Genomic DNA, 27,121 nt, shown 5'->3' on the forward strand with positions numbered 1-27,121 from the left:
CCGGATTTAGATATAATACTCCTACGAATGTATAACTTATACTTTCCTAAAATTATTTTTTATACACTTATACATTTAAGTACTATGTATAATGTTCTTTTTTTGCATATAAATTATCGTTTTATATATTTTAGTTATATGCATTATCACAAATATCGGTTAAATATTTGTGACAATTAAATATACAAACAATGTAACGTGAAATACATAAAATATATTTATAAAAGTAAGCTTTAAGTCTCTTATATAATAGGTACTTAAGTAACTTTTAACTTAACAGATAAATTATTTCATATGTGCTAAGCACAAATCATAGGCAGCTCAGCACTCGACCGGGGCGGCCCGGATAAGCAAAGTTTAGGCGGAGACCGATGCCCTGTATTTTCTTCCAATGGATTACTGCAAGCCGGATTTGCTTCACGTATAACAAAGACCGGAGTATTTGACATGTACTTTGAGTACATATACTTTCTACTGTCCCTGTATCTAACATTTATAGCTCGACTTCAATTTAGCGGAAAATAGGCGACAACTTACGCGTTATTTTTAAATGCTGATCGTAGTAATAATATTTTCTGGCACTACATCAAAATATACATTCGTATTTAACCGTAAAAATATGAGAATACACACGAATTCATTTATACTCGTAGATGTAGTGCTGAGAACAAATCACGGAGCTCAGCGCTCTCGGCCCGGATAAGCGAAGTTTAGGAGACCGCTGCCCGGTATTTTCTTCCAAAGGATTACTGCGAGCCGGATTTACTTCAACTCTAACAAAGACCGGAACATCTCACATGTACATAGCTTAGTTCTCAGACCGGATAACCGGGTACGAACCGACAAACGTGGCGCTGTGCTGACGATTGTGTAATATGACGAATTAATTCAATTGAATGTACTACATACAAATTGTTGTTATAGTTCCATAAACTTAATAAATATCAATTTAAAATTCAAGTGAGATAGATTATATTATATTTTATAATATCTAACTTACACACAGTTTAGTTTCCACACCGGATAATTGGATAGTATAAGGTTATCCGGTTGCTCCTGACGATTGAGTAATATCACGAATTAATTAAATTGTCGTAATCGCTTCATACTTTTAATATCCAAATTTGAATTCCAAATTGATGTAATTTGGAATTCGATTTATAATATAGATTATATTATAATATGCTCATCTCAAAAATACAAAGTTAAGTTCTCGGAATGAATAGTATCCGGTTATCCGGTTGTCCTTGACGATTACGAGTTAATTGAATTCACTCCAAATTGTCGTTATTACTTCATACGTTTAATAAATATCAAAATGAATTTCGAATCAGATAGATTATAATATATGCTCGTAGAAACTCATATGTAGCGCTGAGCTTTTTGGTTCAAGAGCTTTGAGCGATGTAGGCTTATCCGGATAAGCAAAGATTAGGCGGCCGCTGCCCACGGCCCGGGATAACTGGGATCCGGGATCTGGATTTAGTTACGTTACGGATTAATATGGTAATATGATAATATTTTTTTATGTTTGATAACTTGATAGATCTTTAATATTGATATAAAAGAGCGGCTTACTAGTACAATTTGAAAGCTTCTATAGAGGAGATGAGACGTATCCTCATCATAATTGATTGAGGTCTCATTGAGGTACTTTTTCAAATCTCAACGTATGATTTTTAACTACTTTATTACTAAGTTATTTGTCTATCCGGTGATTTTCTATCAATATCGAAATCGAAATTTAACAATTTCTGCCTGCTACAAACGTATGGAGTACCATTTTATTTTTGTCATAGTATCATACTAGTAAGTTTGATGGGGAAGTTGCAATCAGAATGGGTAAATTTTCAGAAATTTCACTACAGAACCAAAAATTTTAAAGTCATAAAAGAGATACACAAAAAATGTTATAACACACATTAATATATGAAAACAGTACCTAGAATACCATCACCAAGTAGAACAGTAATTTCGTTGTCAACGCCGGCAGGTCACAAAGATTCGTACACACACACACTGTATACGGATCAGTCCTAAGCCAGATTACGCGACCGACGGATGTAGATTGTATCCGAACACGAGAGCACTGTGGATTTTCGCTGGAAAATCCTTAAGATTGAATTACTAAATATTTTACTACTATGTAACTACGCCATTACATATTTAAAGGTAGAATCTTTTATGGTGCCACCACCGCCGTATAGATCAATGCCTCATAAGCAGTGGTAAGCGCTGCTGTTTTATTTTGAAAGGTGTGCCATGGGAGACGTTTTTACTGGTGGCGTTCCAACTTAGTACTCCTCCTTGTGCCAATCGATGTGTAAGGTACATCAGAAGATCACCAGCTGAACGGCCCTTGCGAAAACCATATTGGTGGTCGCTGATCAGCCGGTGGTCTTCGGGGTACATAAGGAGCTAATTCACCGGTATAATTAGCCGGGTCACTGCGGTCACCCTTTTTGGGAATCGGGTGAACAAGGGCTACCTTCCACGAAGACGGTACTTGTCCGATGGCGTACAAAAGCAAGAATAGGCGCGTTAAGATGGGAGTCAACTGGGGAGCACACGTCCTCAACACCACCACGGGGATTTCCTCTGGCCCACTCGACTCCTTTACATCAAGGGATAATAGAGCTCGCCTGACAGCTTTCTGCGTAAAGCGTATATTAGACATAGAGCTCTCACAAAGCAGGATCGTAGGCGGTGTGGCCCCTCTGTCGTCAAGAGTCGAGTTTGAGGCAAAGAGGGTACCCAGAAGATCTACTTTACCCTTTGCCGTGCAGGCCAGAAAATTGTCTGGTTTTCGCAGGGGTGGTAATGAGAAACGACAGAAGTTCCCTTCGACAGCTTTGGCTTGCGACCAGAAAGCTCGACTCCCGGAGGGGTAACCACGATGTCGTTCGCAAATTCTGACGATGTACCTAGACATCGCCTACTTCAATGTTATTAAAAAAATATAATACACTAGCTGACCCGGCAGACGTTGTGTTGCCATATAAATAAAACAATGTTAAGGGTGAACAACCCTTATCACTTAGGCGTATGAAAAATAGATAGTAGCCGATTCTCATACCTACAGAATATGCATATAAAATTTGGTGAAAATCGGTAAAGCCGTTTCGGAGGAGTACGGTAACTAACATTGTGACACGAGAATTGTATATATAATATTTAACGACCTGAGTGGCGGAGTGGTCGCGACAAGAGTCTGTCGCCGGCTAGACAGATCTAAATTATAAAACTAGATCTCCGTTCTGGGTCTCGGTCTGGGTCTTTGTGTATGTCTATGGCGCCAACGATCCAAGAAACATCATTGATGTTATTGTTAAACAAGATATTCAAAATTAAAAAGATACACTCTAAACACAAAATGTATTCTTAAGTGGGAGCAAAAAATGAATTGATATGAACGTATACCGTACTATATAAAATATACCCTCACGTACACTTAGCTCGAATCTCCCTAAGCCGGATTACGCGACCGGCGGATCTAGATTATATCCGAGCAAAGGAATATTATGGATTTTCGACGATATATCGGATTATTTAATTAATGTATGAAATTCGAGCGATATCTTTTATACTGTAATATCTATTTGAAAATGTGGAAATGCTTGATGATTTTAATGACAGCTTCCTTGTACGTTTTTACGCGGGATTTCCAAAATATTTGTAGACTAAAACGTCCTTAAAACGTAAGGGTCAAATCTTTACGTCAAAGTGTCGTCTAAAGACGCTTATATAAAGACACATATATTGAGATATGAAACTAGCACTTATTTGACGCTTACAAATTATTCAGATCTAAAAGCATGAAGTATACTTTCCCTTGACTTTTTTTTTATTTTTTTATTTTATTCAGGTTTATCTACAGTTGTACATTAATAACATCTTCCTTACAAACTATACATCTAAAGTTATAAAGTCTAAAATGTACAGCTACTTACAGATAAACTCATCATGCAGAAACGGAAAGACGTACCAATTTAATCGTACACTGCAACTCTAAACAATTTGACAACGTAATAATAACGATTTTGATTACTTTAATTCTACTTAATTACGAAACTTTGTCAATGAATCTTGATTAATATCTAATTCGCTAAGGCTGTTAAGTAGTTTAAACATTTTAACGAATGGAGAGTTAGTACCTAATTTAGTTCTTCTGATTGGTATTACGAGAGGGTCTATTTGCTTACGAGGGTATCGAATCGGAACTCTAAAAGTAAACTCTGACAATAATTAATTTAAACATATTAACCAATGAAATACTGTAAGCTTTAAGGCAATACTAAATTACTCCAGAATATTATAGCTAACAAACGCCCGGCAGTTCTCAAACACATACATCTTACCTTCTACATTCTACCTACGGATCAAGACTAAGCCGGATTACTCGACCGCCGGATCTAGAATATACATATCTCCACGTGTACCTGCATATACCGGATTTAGAACGAAATGTTTTAAGACTGTTCCTAAAATAAATTTGGTCTATATTACTACAAATATAGTGAGCTAAAGTTACGGAATTTGTCAAAAATAAACTGATGGATGAACAAATGTTTTCGTGATTAAGATATGGGCATCACCTTCACTGCAATTTGTCGCATATGCTACATATCCATCTATATCTTAAAGGTTTGAGAATACATACTTTAATGAAGCTTTTCTATGTAGTTTATAAGACATTGTTTAAAACTTTATACACACAAATATCTATATATAATATAACGACCGGTGCCTCACGTTTTCAACCCGTTTAAAGGTGTAAATTCTGGAGAGATTTCCTGAGTTTTTTTTGCGCAGAACCCTAATTATTTTTCTACAATAGAAGAACTAAATTACTTTTTATAACATCAGTTGAATGCCAGAAAATCCCGTCAAAATCTTGCCGTTTCAGAAATTACCAGACAGACAGTCAGACAGACAACCAAAAAATATATATTTCACTATAAGTATAAAAAACTGTTATTTTGACATATACAAACAGACATTTCAATTGTATTTAGTTACTAGCTGACCCGGCAAACGTTGTGCTGCCATATAATTAAAAAAATGTTACGGGTGAACAACCCTTATCATTTGGGGTATGAAAAATAGCTAGTAGCCGATTCTCAGACCTACTGATAATGCATATAAAATCTGGTGAAAATCGGTAAAGCCGTTTCAGAGGAGTACGGTAACTAACATTGTGACACGAGAATTATATATATAGGAATTCTATTTAAATTTTCTCGGATCCACGTGCTGTAGCGGCATCTTAACACAAAACAAATCGGACGCTAAGTTCAACGGGATTAGAGTAGTCGACCTTGTCGAATATCACTGAGCCGTAATCTGATGAATAACGTGAATCCGTTTTGGATTAACCCGCCGATAAATTTTAAACTGTTACGTGTATAGCTACTTTTTGTATAATAAATCTCAGCTTAGCGAAATATAAGATTATTATTGGTTGACGGATTAATATTCTTATTATAAAAAGTTTGGCTCTCTAAAATTTAATGCTTAATTGCATTTTAGTGTAAGCAAATTTTTTATATAACTATGTATATATTATTAACTATGTTTATATTAATGTATATATATTTACATAACTATGTAAAGATTTTTATATTTATGACCTTTCCATTTGCATGTTGTTTAATACCAACCAAAACCAAACTTTATAGAGTTTTTAATTAACGCGATTCCCAAACTTTTTCAAAGTCGTTAATAAAAATTATAGGTAGCAGACGAATCCAAAATGTAACGAATTCAATTAACAGTAAACAGAGTGTTTTGAGTTTTAATTTAATGCCTACCGTGAAAATAAGCATAAGCTATTAGCTAGAAAATTTTAGAAACAGACACATTTAATTTCTTTTTTATTTAATTTTTTACTTATTAACATCTATGAATATAAATACGCCGAAATAATTTTAATGAATTTCATCAGAACTGATAATTTTGATCTCGTATCTTTAAACTGGTTTTATAACATACATTGATAATACAGCACGTGCGGTATAAAAAATGGCGAATTTTAAATGTTTGTCGTGTTCGCCGCTGAATATTTATTACAAGCTTCTCGACCACTGTATGTGTATCAACTTTTATGTTAAACTGATAATATTTATGAAGCAAAAAGTAGTTCTTACTACTATGGTTCTCAATCGCGAGAAAGTTCTTTCAAAATCGTTTAGTTGTTTTTGATAAGTTCGTTTTGAAAATTGATTAGATTTTTTTTAACCTTTTTGGGGCGTTGAGAACAATGGGAATATTTAAAAAAACAACACCATATGTGTAGTTGGCTAGTAGATATTGCAAGTTTTGAAACAAAAATCTTTTTAAGATGTACTGATAGGCATATGTTGAAATTACATATCGCTTCAATTTTATATATTTGTATAGAGGGAGATCAAATGTCCAATGAATATGCCATCTACTCAGTATTAAGTGGACTCTGACGTCCATAGCTAATAATAGAGTATATAAAATTTCTTCCCAAGGTCTGGCATTGATTACTTAATACACTTAATGGACACATGTTTTTTATTTCTCTTATATTATCACTAGGTGCATATACTATAGAAAGTCAACGAGCATACAGCCCAACTGATGGTTAGGCCATTTCCGCCCATGTACATATGTAAACAACCCCAGAAGGTGGTAGAACGCTTTGTGGTTCGACTCCGGCGGCACCACCACCACACCTATTTCTACCTAATAACAGCAGTGTTAGGCGCTGCTGTGTTCCGGTTTGAAAGGTGTGGTAAGGGAGAGAGACTTTTCCGAGGCGTTCTAGCTTAGTCTTCAGGGGTAGCGGCGCATCTGTGGCCGACCTCAGGTAGGAATATCTAATCCTATCTGGGGTTGATTAAAGATGTCCATGGGTGGCAGTAGCCAGTTACCATCAGGTGGACTGCATGCTCCCATATTATAATAAAAGATAAGATAAGAGTTCTATCTGAAGTCGATCACAGGTGCTACCTCTGAAAACTAACTTCAAACGCCTGGGATTAGTATCTCAAATCAAAAAACAGCAGTACTAAACTGCTCTTATATACAGAAATAAAAACTTACTATTCCGTTTATTTTTTTTACACTTAACCATTACCACGTGGCTCATTGCACGTTTTTCTATAAGTAGGTATTACAAGTAACTTAGAAAAAAATCACAATAGTGCGTTTGCAATCATAACTTCGCACGCGCGAAAGTTGAGCAACAATCGCGAAACGTGATCCCAGCTCTATTTGATCTAGGTTCAGGTATTTGCGGAGCTATTGTACGACTGGGTCTAGGCAAAAACCGTCGAAACGTCTTCGGTTGTAAGTGCCAAATAAAATTGTTTTGAAGTGACCGTTAACTTAGTCCAGAGGGCCTACCACCATCTTTTAAAAATTATCATAGTTCAGAAAAGTTTTATTTCAATATTGCATCAACATCATTTTGTTTCATATGTTAGTTTTGTTTTATTCCTGCGGAGTGATCTAAAAAATGAGTAATTTGTCTATTCCTTATCCAAGAGGAAACGAGACATCGAATCTTCTTACGGTTTTTATTGTGTTCTGTCATACGTAGGTGAACAAAACTTAAACCCTTTTTCATTTTTTGCTTATCCATTGTAAAAAACCAACCGTAGTTGCCATATTTTGCTTAAAAAGTTAAAAATTTCCTGGAAAAAAGAATGAATAATTTCGACCGACATAATACAAGACTGCTTATTGTAATATTATAAAAACAAACTTAATTTAACGTGTACCGTGGCCGTAGTACGAAATTTCAATGTATGATTAAAATAATATTGTTTTAAAATATGGTAGTAACCCCCCAAGTGCGGTTGAATAAACGCCGATGTTAACCAATTTATCATTAGCAGAATAATAAATTAATGTGCTTCTGGTTTACTTTTTAAAAAGCATTTTTGAATCTGTTTTTCGAATTCGCAAAACTCAACATACATTATGTATAAAAATTGATTTATACATAATGTATCTATATTGATATATAGCTACCAACTTAATAGCTATTTAAAAAGCATTTGCAATGTGCTCCTATTGGAAAATTTTAATATTCATACATACCCATTAACATCTACTACCTATAATATGTCGGAAAAAACATAATAATTAACGGTCTTATTCATAAAAAGTTATAGCACACTTATAACGTTGCTATAGTACGATTGTCAAAAAGTGTTATTCATAAACGCATTTTAGGCACTAAACCGTTCTATAAACCTTCTATAACTTATAGAGGCCAGAACCCTACTATAACAGTGCTATAAGGCAAAGATGGCCAACTCTCAACAGCTGATTCGTGATTACTAACCTAATTTGACAATACGTTTTTAATAAATTATGTCAATGTCCATTTTGTATACAAACTTGAAATAATTTATTTTAATATCCGATAAATAACATTATTATATCACTATTTTAAATTACAATGCAAATTTTACAAAGCTTACATTATTAAAAATCTAGAAAACCGTCCACTTCGAAGAACATTGCACCAAAGGGTGATCTGTTTTCATTAGACAACAGAGGAACAGAGGAAGCGTTATCGCTTTAATAAATCGACAGTAAATTTTATAATTGATCTCGTACGTAATGATCGTAAATTAGATTGCAGAGGTCCTGGTACACCTTCTGAAATACAGGGTTTACTGCCATAAGATATTGCGAATGTTTACAAAACGAAAATTAATTGAATTTAACTTTATATAATTATATCAATATTACATAAAACATTAATATCCAACCAATTTTCACTCCTTTATCTTTTAACAACTTTTGCTTCACATCCCATTTTAACAAATAAAATATTTTTAAATTCGCGGTATTTACAAATACAATGACACTGACATGTGATTTGGTTTTATCGACAACCCATTGACAAGAATGTCAAAACAGAATATTTTTTAGTACGAAATAATGTCATTTAATGATGTTTATCTATGGATATTCGTCAATTTGTTCGCCGAACTTCACTATGATGGCAACATTTTCATTTATAGTTGACTTTAGCGACACATTAGTTATAGAAGGTTTATGGAACGTTTATGAATAAGCAATTTTATAGAACGTTTTATAAGCTTATTGAACACTTTAACTAATGAGTGCTTAAAACCTTCTATAAGCATTTTTTATGAATAAGACCGTAAGTATTTAAACATTCTGTCACTTACCTATATTTTAGTGTTTGTGCTTTGCTTAAATTATAACCACTTAATTATACAACTAACGCCTGTAATAAAAAAATCAATGAACCAAATATTTTGTCTACTAAAGATACCAATATTTAAGAAACATTTCATGCGTTACTAATTAAATAAATTTATTAAATGCTTTTTTAATCAAAAACGACTTTAGAGATTTTTTTAAATACTACAAATTGTAAAATTTCAATATTTGGTAGACAAATATTGAATAAACTGAATATTAATAACGGACATGGTCAAATTTAAATTTTGGTTGGTAGAAATTGGAGTGATTTAATTATAACACTAAATTATACAAGTAAGACTATATATTAATTATAAACCGTATACGTGTGTGGACGGGCTCGCGCTTATCCGGATCATCTGACGGATCAGCCCCCTGTAGCGCTCAGATAAAGCGAACTATACTTGAGTGTGACACCCCTGTTCACGTATATTTGTACAGTACTGTGCTGTGGTGTATAAAATATTAACACGTTTGTATATAACTAAGTTATAAGAGTATATCCCGCATTACCCACATCAGTGTAATGATCAGTCCCCTGTATCACCAAGAGTCAAAATCATAGACGTAGTGATTTTTCTTAACCTACTGTAAAACCTTGCTTGTGCTTTATTCGAATTAACTATATTACATTATAAAATTTTGTTAAGTATATGACAATTAAATAGGCATACGAATCGACATATGTCCTATATAGATATACCTATCTGTTACATACTCGTCCTTACTACACCAGTATACACCAGTTGTAGTGTTTAAGTAGTAGAGAATAAAAGCAGTAATATCTGATGTAACCTTAGAAAAATATTAAATAAATGAGTTGCTTGCGTATTACCAAAGTCGGACTTTATCATATGAATATAGATAAAAAAGGGAGGCCACCCTCTCAACTTATAGACGGCAACATAAACACACTCCTGCGATATAACAGAAGTAGTAGGTGAAAGTGCTATTTCCATAATGTATATTCTCATAGGTATATAGAGTGTACACTGTACATGTATGACAGAGGTCTACGTGTATCCGGATCGCGTTATCCGGATTATCCAGCGGATCAGGCCCCTGCAGTACCGAGATAAAACGAATTACCTTTCAGTGTAACACCCTGTTCCCTACATATCCTTTTAAAATACTACTTTAAAACAGAAATAATAGGTGAAAGTACTATTTCCATAATGTGTAAATTCATACATATATGACAGAGGTCTACGTGTACGGGCGGGTCGCGTTATCCGGATTATCCAGCGGATCAGGCCCCTGCAGTACCGAGATAAAGCGAATTACCTTTTCGTGTAACACTTCTGTTCAGTACATAATATATTTTAACACATTTTTAAGTATACATCTATAAGATTTATACGCAAATAATGTATAAAGATTCGCCCGCCCACGCGTCTATTGTTATTGAAATAAGTTATAAATATGAATAACGAACATGTAGCCTATCTGATGTCAGTAATTACTCTTATGTAAATCTGTAACCAAACGCATCTATGACATGAGTCTATATATAGTAAAACACATAAGTAGAATATCTAAAGGACTTCGGAACGTTTTATTGTGGTATCTCCACATTTACACCCTCTTGACCTGAACACTTAACATTAACACTGTTAGAAGGTAGAAACTGATGGAGGGGTGGTGTACCATAGCAAAATCACGAAGTAATTGACCAGATATAAACATATTAGGTACATGTGAAATGACTATTTCAGTAGATTAAGACCTTCTATTGCTAAAATAAGCTTCGAAAACACATACAAACGCACTTAATATATGATAATGACCTTAAAATATCACAGACGAAGTCCAAAACTCAAATCAATACACACACACATACACCGTACCCACACACGGACGGGACGCGCGATTATCCGGATGATCCGGCGATCACCCCCGTGTCGCGAGCAGATAAAACCCGCTACCCTCGATCCCGACACCCCTATACATACAAGAATAGCTACATTCCAAATGTCTGCTTAAAAGCTCTTTATGAAAACAGTACTAAATAATAATTGACCAAGTACGAGTCGAACAAAGTACATAAATGGTTCTATGCAAGCATTTTTTAGCATTTTTTTTATAATATAGGAGTAGCAGACGAGCATGCAGTCCACCTGATGGCAAGTGGCTACTGCCGCCATGGACATCTGTAATTAACCCCACATAGGATTAGATATTCCTACCTGAAGTCGGCCACAGATACGCCGCTACCCCTGAGGACTAAGCTAGAACGCCTCGGAAAAGTATGTCTCCCTTACCACACCCTTCAAAACGGAACACAGCAGCGCCTAACACTGCTGTTATAAGGGAGAAATAGGTGTGGCAGTGGAGCCGCCGGAGTCGAACCACAAAGGGTTCTACCACCTTCAAAATCATTCGTTTGTTATCATAGCAGCCATATAAATAAATGTATTGTGAAAATTTAAACTATCTATTAGGGTTCAAGTGATAAGCCCGCTCCTCATTCTCGCGAGATTCTCGCTATAGAGCCCTGTGACAGACAGACAGCGAAAGCTAATTATTACGGTTCCGTTTTTTAAAGATAAATGAAAACCATTGCGCACAATCCCACAGAGACACATGCACACACCTTGCGTAAACGACATGGTCATGTTATGTACTAATTGTACTTCCTAAAATTGCCGTGTATAGTTTATTACAATGATTAAGCCCTAGTCATGAGCGGGGCACGAAGTTACCCCGTATTACTTATCAACGCAATAAAAGTCTGCCCACGAGGCGCCAATATATTTTTTAAACTATCATCAATATCCTCGACATCAATAACACTCAAATTTTAAATGTTAATAGATATTTTATCCGCGCCAAACATTTACCTACAAAAATTTAAATTAAGATTTGGAAATATTCAATACGTTTAAAACATACGGTTTGGCAATAAAAACGTGTATGTATGATTTAAAAAAAATAAAATAAAGCCGTACTATAAAATGTATAAATCGGCTTATCTATATAAAACCGGCTTAATCATACGGCGGGTAGCGTCAACATATGCAATACATATAAATTTAAAGAATATTAATTTGAAAATTTTGTAAAAGCAATTAATTATTTAAATTTACGAATATAATTATGATAAAGATGTCGATTAGAAAATAACAAATAGATAAGTAAGAATATATAAAGTAAGAATATTTTCATCTGAATGCGTTATATTTTATTGCTTAAATTTTATAAAAAAATGGCATTGATAAAGGTTAAATAATTCGTTATTATTCGTTCAAATTTTATGTAAATCGTAGATGTAAAGTGCTCTACTTTTCAACACCTGCTTGCTATATTTTATAGAAAAAAATACCACACACATTTTGTTTAAGAACCATGCATAATGATCTGACGACTAACCCCACGAAAATATAATTTAAGAAAGACGTAGACTTTACTTAGTGTGACCCACTTAAAACGCAAGCGAAGCCGAGGGTGACAAAGTAGTACGATATAAATCTTGTTTCTAAACGTAGAAATCTAATCTTTGGTTTGCACCATAGCGATAATAATTCATATGGCTTAGACGCCTTCTGAATAAAATTAATATTAACAACTGATACTGACTTATCCGTGGTTGCGTTCTCAATATAATATTAGGTATAACTATAGTTTGGAAAAATAATAATTAATGTGGTGTTGCACTATTAAACCATAATTCATTAAAATAAAATAAAAATTGACAGTTAACATTGACATTTAAACATTTTTTTTTTCACGTTTATTTCTTTTTTCGGCCAAGGCCCGTAAAACGCTGTAAATAATTATTTATTTTTAAAATTACTTCAATATTCTCAATAGACATTAAAAAGTTTTTTCTGCTACTAAAATTGATGTTGTAAACATTCTGACGCTACCCAGGTACGAACTGACAAAAAGACCGGGCATTGTGCAATCGCTAATCGCGGATCGACGTTCGCTCCGTAATAATGATTTATAACGCGCGATTAGACGCGTTAAGAATTAACCGGCTACTAAGTCTTTGGCGGCTCACATAACATCCTATGAGATTTATAAGAAAGTACTCGTAAATATGTATTAGAAAGATTAAGATTTTGTTTGCGCATAATGCGTTTGCTGTTTGAAGAATGTTCCTGACAGCTGCGCGAAAGAATAGATTATGTCTTTTAGACCCATCAGTCAATTTATATCCTTGAATCTCCATCGATACATTATACATATTTTCTATATAATATTTGTTTTTGGAACCGAATTTTAACTAAGTTCTTTAACATTCATTTATTGACAGTTTTGTAACATTTATTAATTGACGTACTTACGTTAAGTCAGTCGAAATAAGTTTTACCGACAACCAAAATTATTTAAAGTTAAATTACCTTGAAATTAACATAATTTCTACCGTTTTAAGTCCATGAAAGGAGATGTTTCATTTTCGGCCATCTCATGTACACTATATCTAAAAACACGAATAATTTGTATAATTGAAGAAAAATACACATATATTTTGATAACCTAAAGTATTCCTGTTTAAAAATATTTAAAATAAGCATTCCTCATTGAAATATTAAATATGGCGGAATACTGTCAATGTCAAGTTTTCAAAACTGTCGATGTCGGTCAGGGAACCTATGTGTACCCCACACATAGGTTACTATACTCTTTGGATGTCGGTAATTCTGTATTTCGTTGTTTTTGTCGTAAAGTTATTGTTACCTTAGTACTTTACAACCTGGCTTTTGTTTTGGGTATCCCGTCATTATTTCTGAATTTAATTAATTATTTATAATAATTATAACAAAACCTCCTTTTAAATAGTATCTGGTTTTATAGATGTAAGTGACATGTCAAATTAAAAAAGAAGAAGTTGTCAATTTGATATGTGTAAAAGTGGATATATATGTACATATTATAACCAATCCAGAAGTGGAATCCAATGTAAACGTTGAATAAATATGTACTGATGAGAAGATTCCATTTCAATCCTGAATATGTTTCTGCTCTGTGCTGCTTACGATTTTGGACTGATTCTACCTTACTTGTTTACCCAGCTTATTTTTTATGGACTCTTGTGATTTTCGTGCGATCGCTGTGAATTGTGTTGACAAGGATTCAATATCATCAGGTAAAATATACATCAGTTAGTTGTATTAATCGTGAAATAATCGTTAATTATTTTAAACTAGAGAAGCTAATCTTTTTACATTTCTCTTTTTTTAGATAATTACAATAGCAAAACAAGGACATTCTTGGGATGACAAATAATCAGTTATTATTGCAACTGCATCGCTGGGCAACGAACCGTACTCGTAGGTAGCTGCGCTCACATTATGACCATTGTTTGATGTTTGGGCTGAGCTCGTCACAGGATATTACAGAACCTGCTACATGATTGGATGAAAATATTGATAAGATATTGAAAACGAATAAATAACGTAACAAAGTGAAGAATAAATGAAATATTATCTAGATGTGTACATACTGAAAGTTGTTTTATTTACACACTTAAATGTTTTAACTAAAATAAATTGTTATTGAAGTACATATTTTGGTATGTTTGTTTTAAGTAATGTTTATCAAATATAGGTATTGTTTCTCAATACATACAATACAATATTTATAGATCTACGCCCATTCGCGTAAAAATATATTAAAAAGTATATAATGTATATAGGAAGTTAAAATAGAATGACAGATGACATTATTACGGTAATCACTACCGCCATGATGTTTTTCCACTGTTGTGTTGCAAGGTTAAGTGTAAATTATTGTTTTTAAACAATAAAACGAACATGATTTAAAGAAAATGAACGCCTACGAATTGTTCTTTGCATGTGTTCTTAGTTTTTAGTATAGTGTACAAAAGGTGGCCGGGAGCCCATACATTTTGAAACATCTCCTTTAAGTAGATTTAATACATATGATATGAAGTAAATCTTTACTATTGTACAATCTCATAAGTATATTGTTGTAAGAACCCTAACCCTAGGTAATATTATAACCTTGTATGAGTGTGTGCGTAGCGTGTGTACGCCGGCTTATGCTTTGAGCGCGACTTATGGGCAGACGACGGGATGTCCCGGATTAGATTTAAGGGGTAAAAGAACTAGACAAGGACGGATATAAAAATTTGCACCGCGTCAAACAAGGACACGAAACGTACAGAGATTTAGAGATTATGATTCATAAGAGAGGAGAATGAATGGAAAATTATTACGCAGGGAATAAACGGTAGGGAATTAGAGGCCTGCGCTATGGGAGCTGATAGATTCATGTCGTTTTGGATTTCACGGGCAATGCGACGCAAACTGATCGTGAAATTAGGTGCTCGGATTATAGGTAGCCCCTACTCGGTCGTTCATTAGACTCGTAAAGCTACGGGGATGTTATTTGTTCTTCCTGTGTTTACTATGTTTGTGTTATTATCCTCGTGTTATAAGCAATTATCTACATTACCATTCCTGAGCTCAATGTTCGCTTTTTAATCAAATATACAACGTATCTGAAAACAATATCAATTTGCAATCATACTACGTATTTGCAAGGTAACTGTCCTTAACAAAATTGAACTGTGTTTATAGACATATTCAAAATAAATTTGTGGATAAACTCCACATGACACACATGGCAATAATTACTTGAAAGTAATCCATAAGTTTTGATAAGATATGTACGGATATTTATATGTAAAAAAAATAAAAATAAGTGAGACACTTAACCATTAAAAATAACGAGATAATTACAAATCTTTCAAAGTCAAACCTCAAAACAACAATAACTTACGCATATTTTTCACTTGACGCACATAACCCAAATAACTATAGTTATTTCAAATATAACTATAGTTATTTCGAATATAACTAAAACAAAATCGGTCTCAAATGAAATTGAAGTCCGAGGAGCGTTTATCAATCGCAGAACGGCTGACAGTGTGAAAGATATCTGTGAATCAATTACGGCGTCAGATTAACGGGGAGATGAGCTCGGACGCTCGGATGCTGCGGCACGCGTGACTGCGAATAATGCGAATACTATTCAATTGATAAGCTTTGAAGCTTTTATTCGAGTGTTGATGTTGCTTTTTTATTTATTTAATTTATGTATTTGTTACATTAATTAGGAAGGTTCTATTCGGTTCTACAAACTAATGTGTGTTTGAATTTATTCAGAAAATAACAGTAGTGTTTTGTAGTACAAATGTATTATAGGTGAGAGCCTAAAATTTATGCTCCAGACACCGCAGTCGAGAGCCAAAATTCAAAACCACTTGGTTTAAACAGCATGGATAAAATGAAGATGCAGTTCTCACACGTACCTACTCATCATATTCAATGTGATAATTCCAGGGGCTACAATTTTTTATTCAGAGCGAAAGATACCTATATATTTTTTATACTGCAATCAAAATTGCACCGAATCGCAGGATTCTCAAGGATGGATTCTCAAACTATAAAGACATTGTTGGTTACATTTACCTGAAAATCTTAAAGTTCTTCACACAACCACGTGACATCAACAAATTGTTATAGTACCTACGTAATGTATTAGTAGCTATGACTTACCAGAAATCCCCTTATTCAATAGATTGTTGAAGGCCTCCTTCTTGGGCGAGAGGTGTGGCGTGTGTGGCGTATGGGGGGTGTGGGGTGCGCGGTCGTGGTGTACCGGGGCGGATGGTGGTCGCGGCACCGCACGCTCTTCTGGTGAGCGCCGCGGCGGCGTCTTGCTACGACGGTGTTCCGATGACAGGTTCTGTGGCCAAAAACAAAAGGTATAAGTACATAATATATAGAAAATCACATATGTAGGTAACTAATTGTATTCTTTAATTTTGTATATCATCATATTCCAAATTTTATATATCATTTAAAAAATACGGCCGTTTGTAAATTGAAAACATATATTGCAAATTACGTGTTTAAAACACACCGAGACACATTTCAAACTGAATTAGAATTTTTTGTTTTTGTTTGTAAGAATTTTTGTTTAACGATGTCAGATGAATTGTATCTGTCAGTTAGCATAAGGTTATAAAATATTAACGATATCAATATATTAACGATAAAACGGCAACCATAAAGAGTACAGAGTTTGAGGATAGGAGGTAACAGCTAGAGAGAGGACACAAAACCGATATAACTAGAGATGGCAGCTAAAGAAGACCAAATAAGCAAAGCTTTTAAAAGCCGACAGAAGGAATAACAAAAAAGCAAATAAAAACATAATGTTAAAAATCTATTCCGAGTAATAGCATCGAAGACAAGATGCTTATTAATTCTAATCTAAGAAAAGTCGAACCACTTAAGGCGATCGCGTTTCAAATTGGACACTTGTTGGTTGCGTCAGTCGCACTGAACGATCACGACCGCACTGATTATGTTTATTGGATGTGGTGAGGCTAGTGACCACTTGACCACCGTGGCGAATTTCTGATTGAAACGCAATATATATTTTTCTATAATATAATAGTGGCAGACGATCATGCAAACCATCTGAGGGCAGGCTACTGCCGCCTATGAACATCTGAAATCATCCTAGATAGGATTAGATTCCTACCTGAGGTTGTCCATGAATGCGCCGCTACGCCTGAGGACTAAGCTGTAATGCCTGGGATAAGTATGTCTCCTTTCTATCAAATCTATTGTGCAGTTATAATCATAGAAAGCATTGATGGTAGTGGCATTAAATTAAGTTTTAAAAGTTCAGTAACACTCGCTTTACGACATGACTCTATGAAAATGTTTGTCCTTACAGATGTTGGATCTTAACAATATGTTTCAGGAACAGACCCTTGCAATATTGCTATTAATGAGAACCTTCGGTTTGTAGAGACTACTTAAGATAAATATTCAAATATTTGGCAAAACGATGCTTCTAAGCTGATGCTTCGAACTATTTGAAATTTAAAGTCAATATCCAATAATAAATAAAAATGACTAGACAAGGATTATCTCCATGCCCGATTGACTAATGTGGCGAGAAACGGAGAAGTGTTAGCAAAGTTTAGAGAAAACAAGTTTATATAATTTAAAAAAACCGATGCAGATTTAACGCTAAACCAAGTGTTTTCTTATTATTTATCTTGGCTTTAAAACGGGTTAAAAGCTTGTCAATTTATGCACCGTATTAGGAATCCCACTGCGCATAAATCGATTTCATCATAATTCATAATAGATAATATGGATACATTGTGCCGGATTTCTATCATAACTAATATTTTATATTATATCAAATAATAATTTGGCAGATGCCAAACTTGCTCCAAGTGTGGAATCCGTGATCAGCGCTGACGTATGACAGTGATGGCAGTTAGCTAGGCGATAGGCGAATAAAAGTAAGCTTAAATACGAGCGACAGTTTATTTGGTTGACTGCTGCCATTTGTTGTTGATCATCGCCGCCTTTCATCAGCGGACAAACGGAATATCGTGAAGAAACCTGCACACCTTAGAGTTTAAGGGTGTGTGAAGTCTACCAATCCGCACTTGACCAGCGCGGTAGACTTCGACCTAAACCTCTTTCATTCTGAGACCTATTCAGTAGTGGGACAGACATGTGTTGATGACATCATGAAGCTTAATGTTACCCAAAACCTATGACATCACGACGAACACACCCCCAACAAATTGTGTCAACAAGGAAGCTCAACTGCGCATAGACCGTTGATTCGCGCCACAGATACGTCTAATATCGTATTGGAATTTGTGATGTCGTTTGACCCCTGTTAACCCAGATTACGCTTCTCGGCGCCTGATTCGTCCTCGCCGAGCCTGATTGTGTTGTGACACAAACTGTAATGTATTATGTGTTAACTCTTGCTGCAATCACGGCTAGTACCACAATTACAATGGATATGTTCGCCGAACTTACAATTTATTCGTAACGATTTGTGCCCCGTTCGTTAGTTCGCACGACGTGCTTTATTGGTGCCGTTTTGGGTGTTAACACGTGTTTCAATTGTTTTATGGCGTTTTGTCATGTTCGCCTGTAAAGCATTATTTCAAAGAAGCATACACACCGCATAACGATATCAACCCCAGATAAGATTGAACACAATTAGATCAAGAACATAGAAGCGCTTAACTCTTTTGCTAGAAGAAATACATAGAGCAGAATACACCGAAGACGAACCAAGAAGGATTCTAATATCTTTACAATATTGAAATGCGTTCATTCAATTTATTTGCCTACGGATATGTTGTAAACGAAGAGAAGTTACAGATAGCTCTCAAAATATGCAAGCTAAACTGACGCAATCTGGACTGGGTAAAACGACAGCCCATAGGTACTCCACCTATGGGCTGTCGTTTCCATCAGATTAAGTTGCGACCTGAGGAAGACAGCTACTGCAATCTTCCACGGGCTGATGGATTATTGTACTTATCCGTATACGGATTAAAAGCACACTGGTGACTCTCTTTCACAGATTTTTATTTTAAATAGATCCATATCCGTAATTCCGCTTAAAGATAGTAGTTTCCGTGGTACGCCCTCTCACTTTTTATCATGTTGTATGACGCACTAATATCAGTCCTGCATCATTTTGGTTAAACTCCCAACGGAACCACTGTTGACCATATCCGGTCACCTAAATTCGAGCGTATGTTTTTTGGAAGAACCGTTTAACGTTATTTGTAATATTGTTTGCTTGATAAAAAGCTATAGAGCTTAGTGGCTATAAAATTAGGCTCTTAATTGGATGTCCGAGGTTCGGATCAAGGTACGCACCATGGATTTTTCAAAATTATGTACATATTAGAAAATAATTAACACTTGCTTAAACGGAGAAAGAAAACGGCACGAGGCGAAGAGTACGTCACGTCACGAGCTGCACGACTAAGTGTTCCAAGAAAAAAATTAAAAGTGTGTGAAGTCTACCAATCTGCATTTTGCCAGCGTGGTAGGCTATGGTCGGGTTGACAACAACTGCTTGCGTCACAGTACTATGTGCTATCTATACCACCTACACCTAGTAGGCATAGACTAGGTTCCTTAAACGACCTTTACGAATCAAGGAAATCAACGCGGCACGTGTTGACAATTGATACTGTGCACATAAACTGAGATTGACAGATTAATGAGAGCTCCCGGGATTCAATACTTCATAGAAACAGTGATGAAGACGTGCGTATGAATTTAAATTTTAAAAATAAAAAGCTTTTCAAAAATTATAGCCCTCGTTATCATTTAAGCTCGGCCTCTCGATCGAATGTTCCGATCTTCGAATCCCAGGTACTCACCACTTATTTTTCCAAGCTATGTACATATTATAACAATTAAATTATAATTATTAACATAACAAATTATTAAATTTAAATTTTTAACATAATAATTATTTACATAAAAAAAATTAACATAACAAATTAATTATCACCTAATTTAATGAAGGAAAACATCGTGAGGAAGCCTGCTTATCGGAGAGATCTTAAAAAAAGTTTTCAAAAGTATGTGAAGTCTACGCACTTGGCTAGCGCACTAGACAATGGGCTAATCATTTTCATCGTGATAAGATCATGTGCCCTACAATGGGACAGTAATATGCTTAAGACATCACAACGTACGAATTTAATATACAATTTTATATACATAACTGTTAAAAATACAACGATTATTAATTAATTTGTGCTGCTTCCGAATAGTCTTGCTTAATAATTATATGCTTTGATTTTAAATTTATATTTTTAAGTATCGATTCTGAATTTGCATAGCAGTTAAAACAATTTAATAGATAAAGGAAACGATCATTTAATGAACTTAGTCCAACTTTTTTGAGAAAAGAAAGTATTAAATTTATTGTCGTCCAACAATTAATTGATGAGCGTGTGACAATAATTTAGGTGTTTAAAACAAACAACCTATTTCCGATATTAGAGAAATTAGAATCAGTTGACTGGAAATTAATAATCGACCACTGATTGCCATAGAAAGTTCCAAAAGAGGTTTCTTTTAACGGGGGACTTTTCTATTTTTGCAAGTTTCACTTTTTGCAACTGTGCAAATAATTTCGTTGATTATTTATGATTAGAATTTATGATATCTTCTGTTTTCGCCAAGAAACAAAATTTTGATTACTTTTCGATTCTCCTAATATATGTCAACGACTTATCAGTAACTTCGTTTTACCAAACAGCGGCTACCTTATCACTAAATTAGTTATATAAAAAAGATAACTAGGTACAAACTAAATTTTGTATTTATGAATACTTAAATCTGAAATCGTATTTTTTCATACAAATATTTTACACTATTATTTTCGATAACATTGTCGTAATCAAAATCAGGGCCAATTCATTAAACGCACCAATTAACTATAACCCTTACTATCACACCTACATAATTGTTTGTTGATAGATAATATTACCGGAAGCAAATAATCAATATGAAATATGTAACGTGGGAGTATTTATTCCGTACCTAGGAAATATAATTTAACTTCGAGATAAGATAGAACTACTTGAAAGATATTTCCATACTTTGCAATAAATTTCCTATCAAATCTATAATAATACAAAGTTGTAACTCTGTTTAATAGGCATATTAGCTCAGGAATAACAAACGATAAATAAATTTCAGATGTTTCTAAATATAAGATTTGTGGAAAATTATACTTTTGGAAACTACGTAGATATTAAGATATATTTTATTATGTAACGGGTACTTACGATATGCGATTTTTATCGCCGATATTTCGATCCGTTACATAATAAAATGTCTCAATTCCGCGATAATTTTAGTCTAAAATCATATATGTAGATATAGTAGTATATCTACTATACATTTTGAAAACTTTTCCAAAAGATATTAAATGTGTCGTCATCGTCCTCGTTAAATTTGAAACTTGATCCAAATGTATTAAATTTGACATCAACCCACTGTCTCACTGCTGGGCACAGGCTTCTTCTAATAGTGGAAGGGGTATTATATAGGGGTCGTGAGTTTCGACCAGTAGACTATCTCTGCTTGAAACCACATCATGACGTCATGTCATGATGACTAATATCCCACAGTTGGACAGAGTAATCTCTAAATTAGACCTTAGTCCACCACCTCTCACAATGTGCTAGTAAAGGTATATAAGGGACACTGGAAGTTCATGTATTAAAATTGTCTTGCCACGTCAGGCAGATTTAATTTAAATTAGAATTAAAACTACTTCGCAACAACCCAACCAATAAAAAGATAATTAAATTAATAGACCTATAAATTAATTAGAATATATTAATTGAATTGAATAAATCTACTATAAAAACATGTTAACATTACCATTTCTCTTGTAACATAATGTAATTCTTTGTTATGAAAACTCGTAGCACTAGTAACACAGTGTTCCACGAGATGGCGTTAGTTAAGTTAGAAATAAGTTTATATTTAACTATCTGTATGAAAAATATTCAAGAAAGCAATGTGTGCCCTGGGATTCGAACCCTGAACCCTCCGATTAAGAGACCAAGTTTCAAGCACAGCCTTGCTGACGAAATGTACCTAATCGAAATCATTATTAGAGTGGTTTTAGAAAAAAATCAATTACATAATTTGTCTATGCATCTTATGTGTTAACTACCTATTCTATTAAGTACATATAAGATGATGTTTTAGAAAACAATAATATGCGCACTATTACATAACGACTTGAAAGGTTTATAAAATTAGATATAAGCATGATATAGGAGTACAAATAGAGCTTAGTCCTGTCAGTCAGTTACGCGGATGTTACGCAGATCGGAATAATACGTATTTACATATCTTGATACGAATTTATTTAGACACAAATATTGTAACTATCTGGTCTTGTCAGAAGCATTAACTAGATAATAATATTATATCGGGGTAAATAAATCTTAGTGATATAGGCAAAATGTCGCCCCACTTTGTGTTTTTACAATTATGTATGAAGAACCTATTAAGCCTGTAGAATTTTATTAATTCAATTAATTTAATTATTTTGGTTTGCTCGGTTAACAGTCACTATATTAGTTTGCAGACGATTCCGGGTTCATTTAGGCAAAACAAAGTTTGACCACTTTTTTTGCAATATAGAAGTGGTAAGGGAAAATGCAGGCCACTTGACCTGACCACCGAGTAGGTTAGTGGCTACTGCCTCCCATAGACATCTATAATCAACCCTAGATAAGTTTAAAACCCTGGTACTAACGGGTTCGAACATTTCGCAAGATTTCCTTTCTTGCGACTTACACGGATATACCCATAGACTTTGAACGACACCTAAATTTGATTTGCACTTAGCCAGAAATCGAACTGAAGTCCCAACTACCAGTGTTACCCTGACACCAACCAAATTTAATAACGATTAAAACAAAAATCATTTAACGTGCCTTATCTGATGAAGATGGATACATCTTAACTGTGACAAACAAACAAAACCAAAACTACGATAGTAACATTTACTATGGCATTACGTATTTTGTCTATCGCAGTAAGTCCCGATTAATTTATGCTCTTATTTGTACGAGATAGCGTTTAGGTACATCTTGTACTATTTGTATATCACGGAGGCTTATCTTTTAATTCTCGAGCTGTCAACGCGTTTGATACCTACAACACAGTTTTTCCACGGATTGTGAAGATATTTTTGAGGTTTCTGAAATCTATGGTGGTTATATTGTGCTACATTATTTGTAGCGGTTAGTGGTCTGTTCTGTTCTGCTGTCGTTTTGTATGTTGAGCTGCTTGGGGCATTCTAAGTTAGTTTTTAACAAACAAATCTGTGACCACCATAAAATAGAAGTCCTATTTCATTTGGCCTTGATAGGTATCAAGGCCAAATGTAAATATATGTATAAATTGTAGGTACAATTTATACATATATCTGTAAAATGAGCCACACGATATTAAGTGACAAGCTTAATATCGTGTGGCTCATTTTCTGTTTCAAATGCATTAAAATATACACATCTATAGCTGACTTCAGGTAAGACTCATATCACATCTGTGGTTCATATATCCGTATTATCCGTGGGTGATAGTAGATACCAGTATGTGAAGTTTATGCCCGTTTCGTACTTTTATTATAAAAAATATATATTAGCTGTGTTAGGTAATTTAAAAGTATACCCACTAAATATCGAATAACATTCAGTACCAACAAATCCAAAATTGATCGTAAAAACTTAATCCAACTAGTAAGCGGTAAATCTTCTTAAAACGATATGTTATCTTAGATGGAAGATATACGATATAAGTATGTTAATGTATTTTCTAACTCGGTTTCATATTACATATTTGCATAAGCCGCCTTTTAAGTATTATTTTAGTAATTTATTTATTTTCCTGCCACTAAAATACTTACCATATTGCTAATGTGTTTTAGTGCAAGAAGTTTACTTTTATGTAATCAAAGTGCACAGAATGATTATATAAAAAGGCTAAGACAAAAGAATTTGCAACATTTCCTCTTTATTTATTTATTTAATTTTCTTGTAACACCTTAAAGTAGTGTAACAAGGGGTAAACTTAATGCCTAATGACATTCTCTGCCAGTCAACCCTGAGCGATGGCGATAACATGTGGTAGGATTCTGAACCAAAACAATAAACTGCTTACAATAAAAATGACATAATATACTAAATACAAAAAATAAATGTATATATATATATATATATATATATATATGTATATATATAATACAACTATGTATATATATATATATGTATATATACACAAATATATATATATAAATAATGTGGACTATGAAAAATTTATAGACTCATCTGTCAAATGACTGTCGTAAATAATGCTCCCGTATCAGTCTCTTAAAGGTGGTTTTAGAAGATGATTTCCTGATGTTTTCGGGCAGGGCGTTCCAGAGTAGAATTGCCTGTACTGTGAAGGAATACTGGAAAAATCCACTTTTATGTGGTAGAATATTGACTTTTAAAATTCTTGAAGAGCGTAGCCCACTGGCGCGATCCGTACAGTGGAACTGAAATTTTTCCTTTAGATACGGAGGAGAAGTTGGATCATGTAAAATGGAATACAGAACCAAGAGAATCCTAGAGTTACGCCTTTGACGAATAGTTAGCCATTTAAGCTGACGTCTATAATTGGAGATATGGTCATATTTGTGTAAGTTGAAAATAAATCTGATACAATTATTAAGAAGGCGCTCTAGCTTATCAAGAAGTTCCTCCTTTCCTTTTAAACAGAGAGAGAATTCCTCTTTCGTTTTAAAGAGAGTTTCTTTTTCTGTTTAGCTATAGCTATTGCGAAATTTATATTATACTAGCTGGCCCGGCGAACGTTGTGTTACCATATAAATAAAAAAATGATAAGGGTGAACAACCCTTATCACTGAGGGGTATGAAAAATAGATAGTAGCCGATTCTCAGACCTACTGAATATGCGTATAAAATTTGGTGAAAATCGGTAAAACCGTTTCGGAGGAGTACGGTAACTAAAATTGTGACAGGAGATTTTTATATGTAAGATAATTTTAGTTGCACATTATTGGGTTATGACAGATTAATGTTATTTACGGCTTTCTGCTTCTTTATCGGTGATCCTAGTTGGCATGCCTGACACACATCAATTTAATTATTATTTGCTTTAACGGCAACGAAAAACCTGTGTGAAAAACATATAATTTTCTAAATGTATACCTAATTTACTCACTAATGCTTGCTAACTATGGACTTAAAATACCTATTTTTATGAGATTGGAGTAAACGAATTGTCAGTCCACCTGATGGTAAGTGGTCACTACCGTCAAGGTCATAACTAACTATATATAGAGCAGGTTCTACATAAATCACAAAGGTTTTTCCTGAAGACAAAGATGGTTTGTTCATAAATCAGTTGCACAGAAATATTATACGTAACTACATAGATAAGTGTAGATATCTCACCGCCTTGTAATTGAAGGAAGCCGTTAAATGGTTTAAATGGCTGACAGTTCTGTCAGCCATTTGATGGCTGTCTTGGTGTAATTTAGGTGGAACAATGCCGACATGCGCCGTTAAGTGGTGCAAAAACTTCGTGTTTTTGCACCACTTAACTGCGAAGAAAAAATACGGAGTAATATCGATTCATTCGTAAATAATCTAAAAACTACATTTTTTAAAATATTTTTAATAGATGACTGACAATTTCAATTGTCAAAACTGGTTACATTTTCGTGTTAGGAGTGAGTAATCTTTACTAATCTATGCGTAACTACTATATATAGGCTATTATACGTAACTTATAACCACAATTTTATACGTTTTATATGAGTTTTTATGTCACCGTCGTTTCCATATCCAAAACGTTTAAAGCACTTTTATGGTCAATAAAATGTAGGTGTGAACTATTGACCTTCATTGTTAGTACATTAACTGCCTTTTTAATTCATAGTTTACTTAAATCACTACTATTTTCGAAATAAGGGGTTATTTATCGTATAGCTTTATTAATATTTAATTAATTTTATGTTACATTGTGGAGTGAAAATAAAATGTTAACCTGTTCACCTCTACTCGTAGAATCATAAATCTATACTTTTTAGTAGTGTTCTGATATACCATGGCAATTAAAAACGGTTTTCAATCATATCATATCGATACGCTAGATATAGTCAACCATTATATCAAAACCCATGAATCTACAATTATATACAAAAAGATAAAAAAACTGTTCTCAATGTTACCTATATTCGCTATTATAATTAATGATATCTTTATTCAAATTTTAACATAATTAAAATAACATAATTTTAAAATTAAATGGATGTGTAGATCACTCGCAACGCGACGAATAACAAGTTACGTTTCCGATATCGTTAAGAACCATTTTCAATATCGGTATCAAAACTATATAGGGTGTACGCAACCGTTTGTAACCAAAAACGATCTGTTTTTTACACGCTTTATATTAGCTTCACTTGTATGTTTGACAGTGAGTAACACGGTTTTTCAGTAGAAAGAGATCAACATACATCCTTAAAT

At 34.0% G+C, this 27,121-nt stretch overlaps 1 protein-coding gene across 1 annotated transcript in view; it reads right to left on the bottom strand.

Moving 5' to 3' along the window:
• The window catches only part of dve (SATB1_N and homeodomain domain-containing protein dve), a 112,137-nt gene that overhangs the window by 41,610 nt on the left and 43,406 nt on the right, over positions 1-27,121 (bottom strand). The window contains exon 2 of the mRNA XM_073089644.1: positions 16,746-16,935. Within this exon, the coding sequence (XP_072945745.1) occupies positions 16,746-16,935 (190 nt within the window). The remainder of the gene's footprint in view (positions 1-16,745; positions 16,936-27,121) is intronic.

Source organism: Epargyreus clarus, unplaced genomic scaffold (assembly GCF_041222505.1).
Source record: "Epargyreus clarus isolate Ecla_fem2 unplaced genomic scaffold, WU_Ecla_fem_2.2 ptg000003l, whole genome shotgun sequence".
Lineage (NCBI taxonomy): Eukaryota > Metazoa > Arthropoda > Insecta > Lepidoptera > Hesperiidae > Epargyreus > Epargyreus clarus.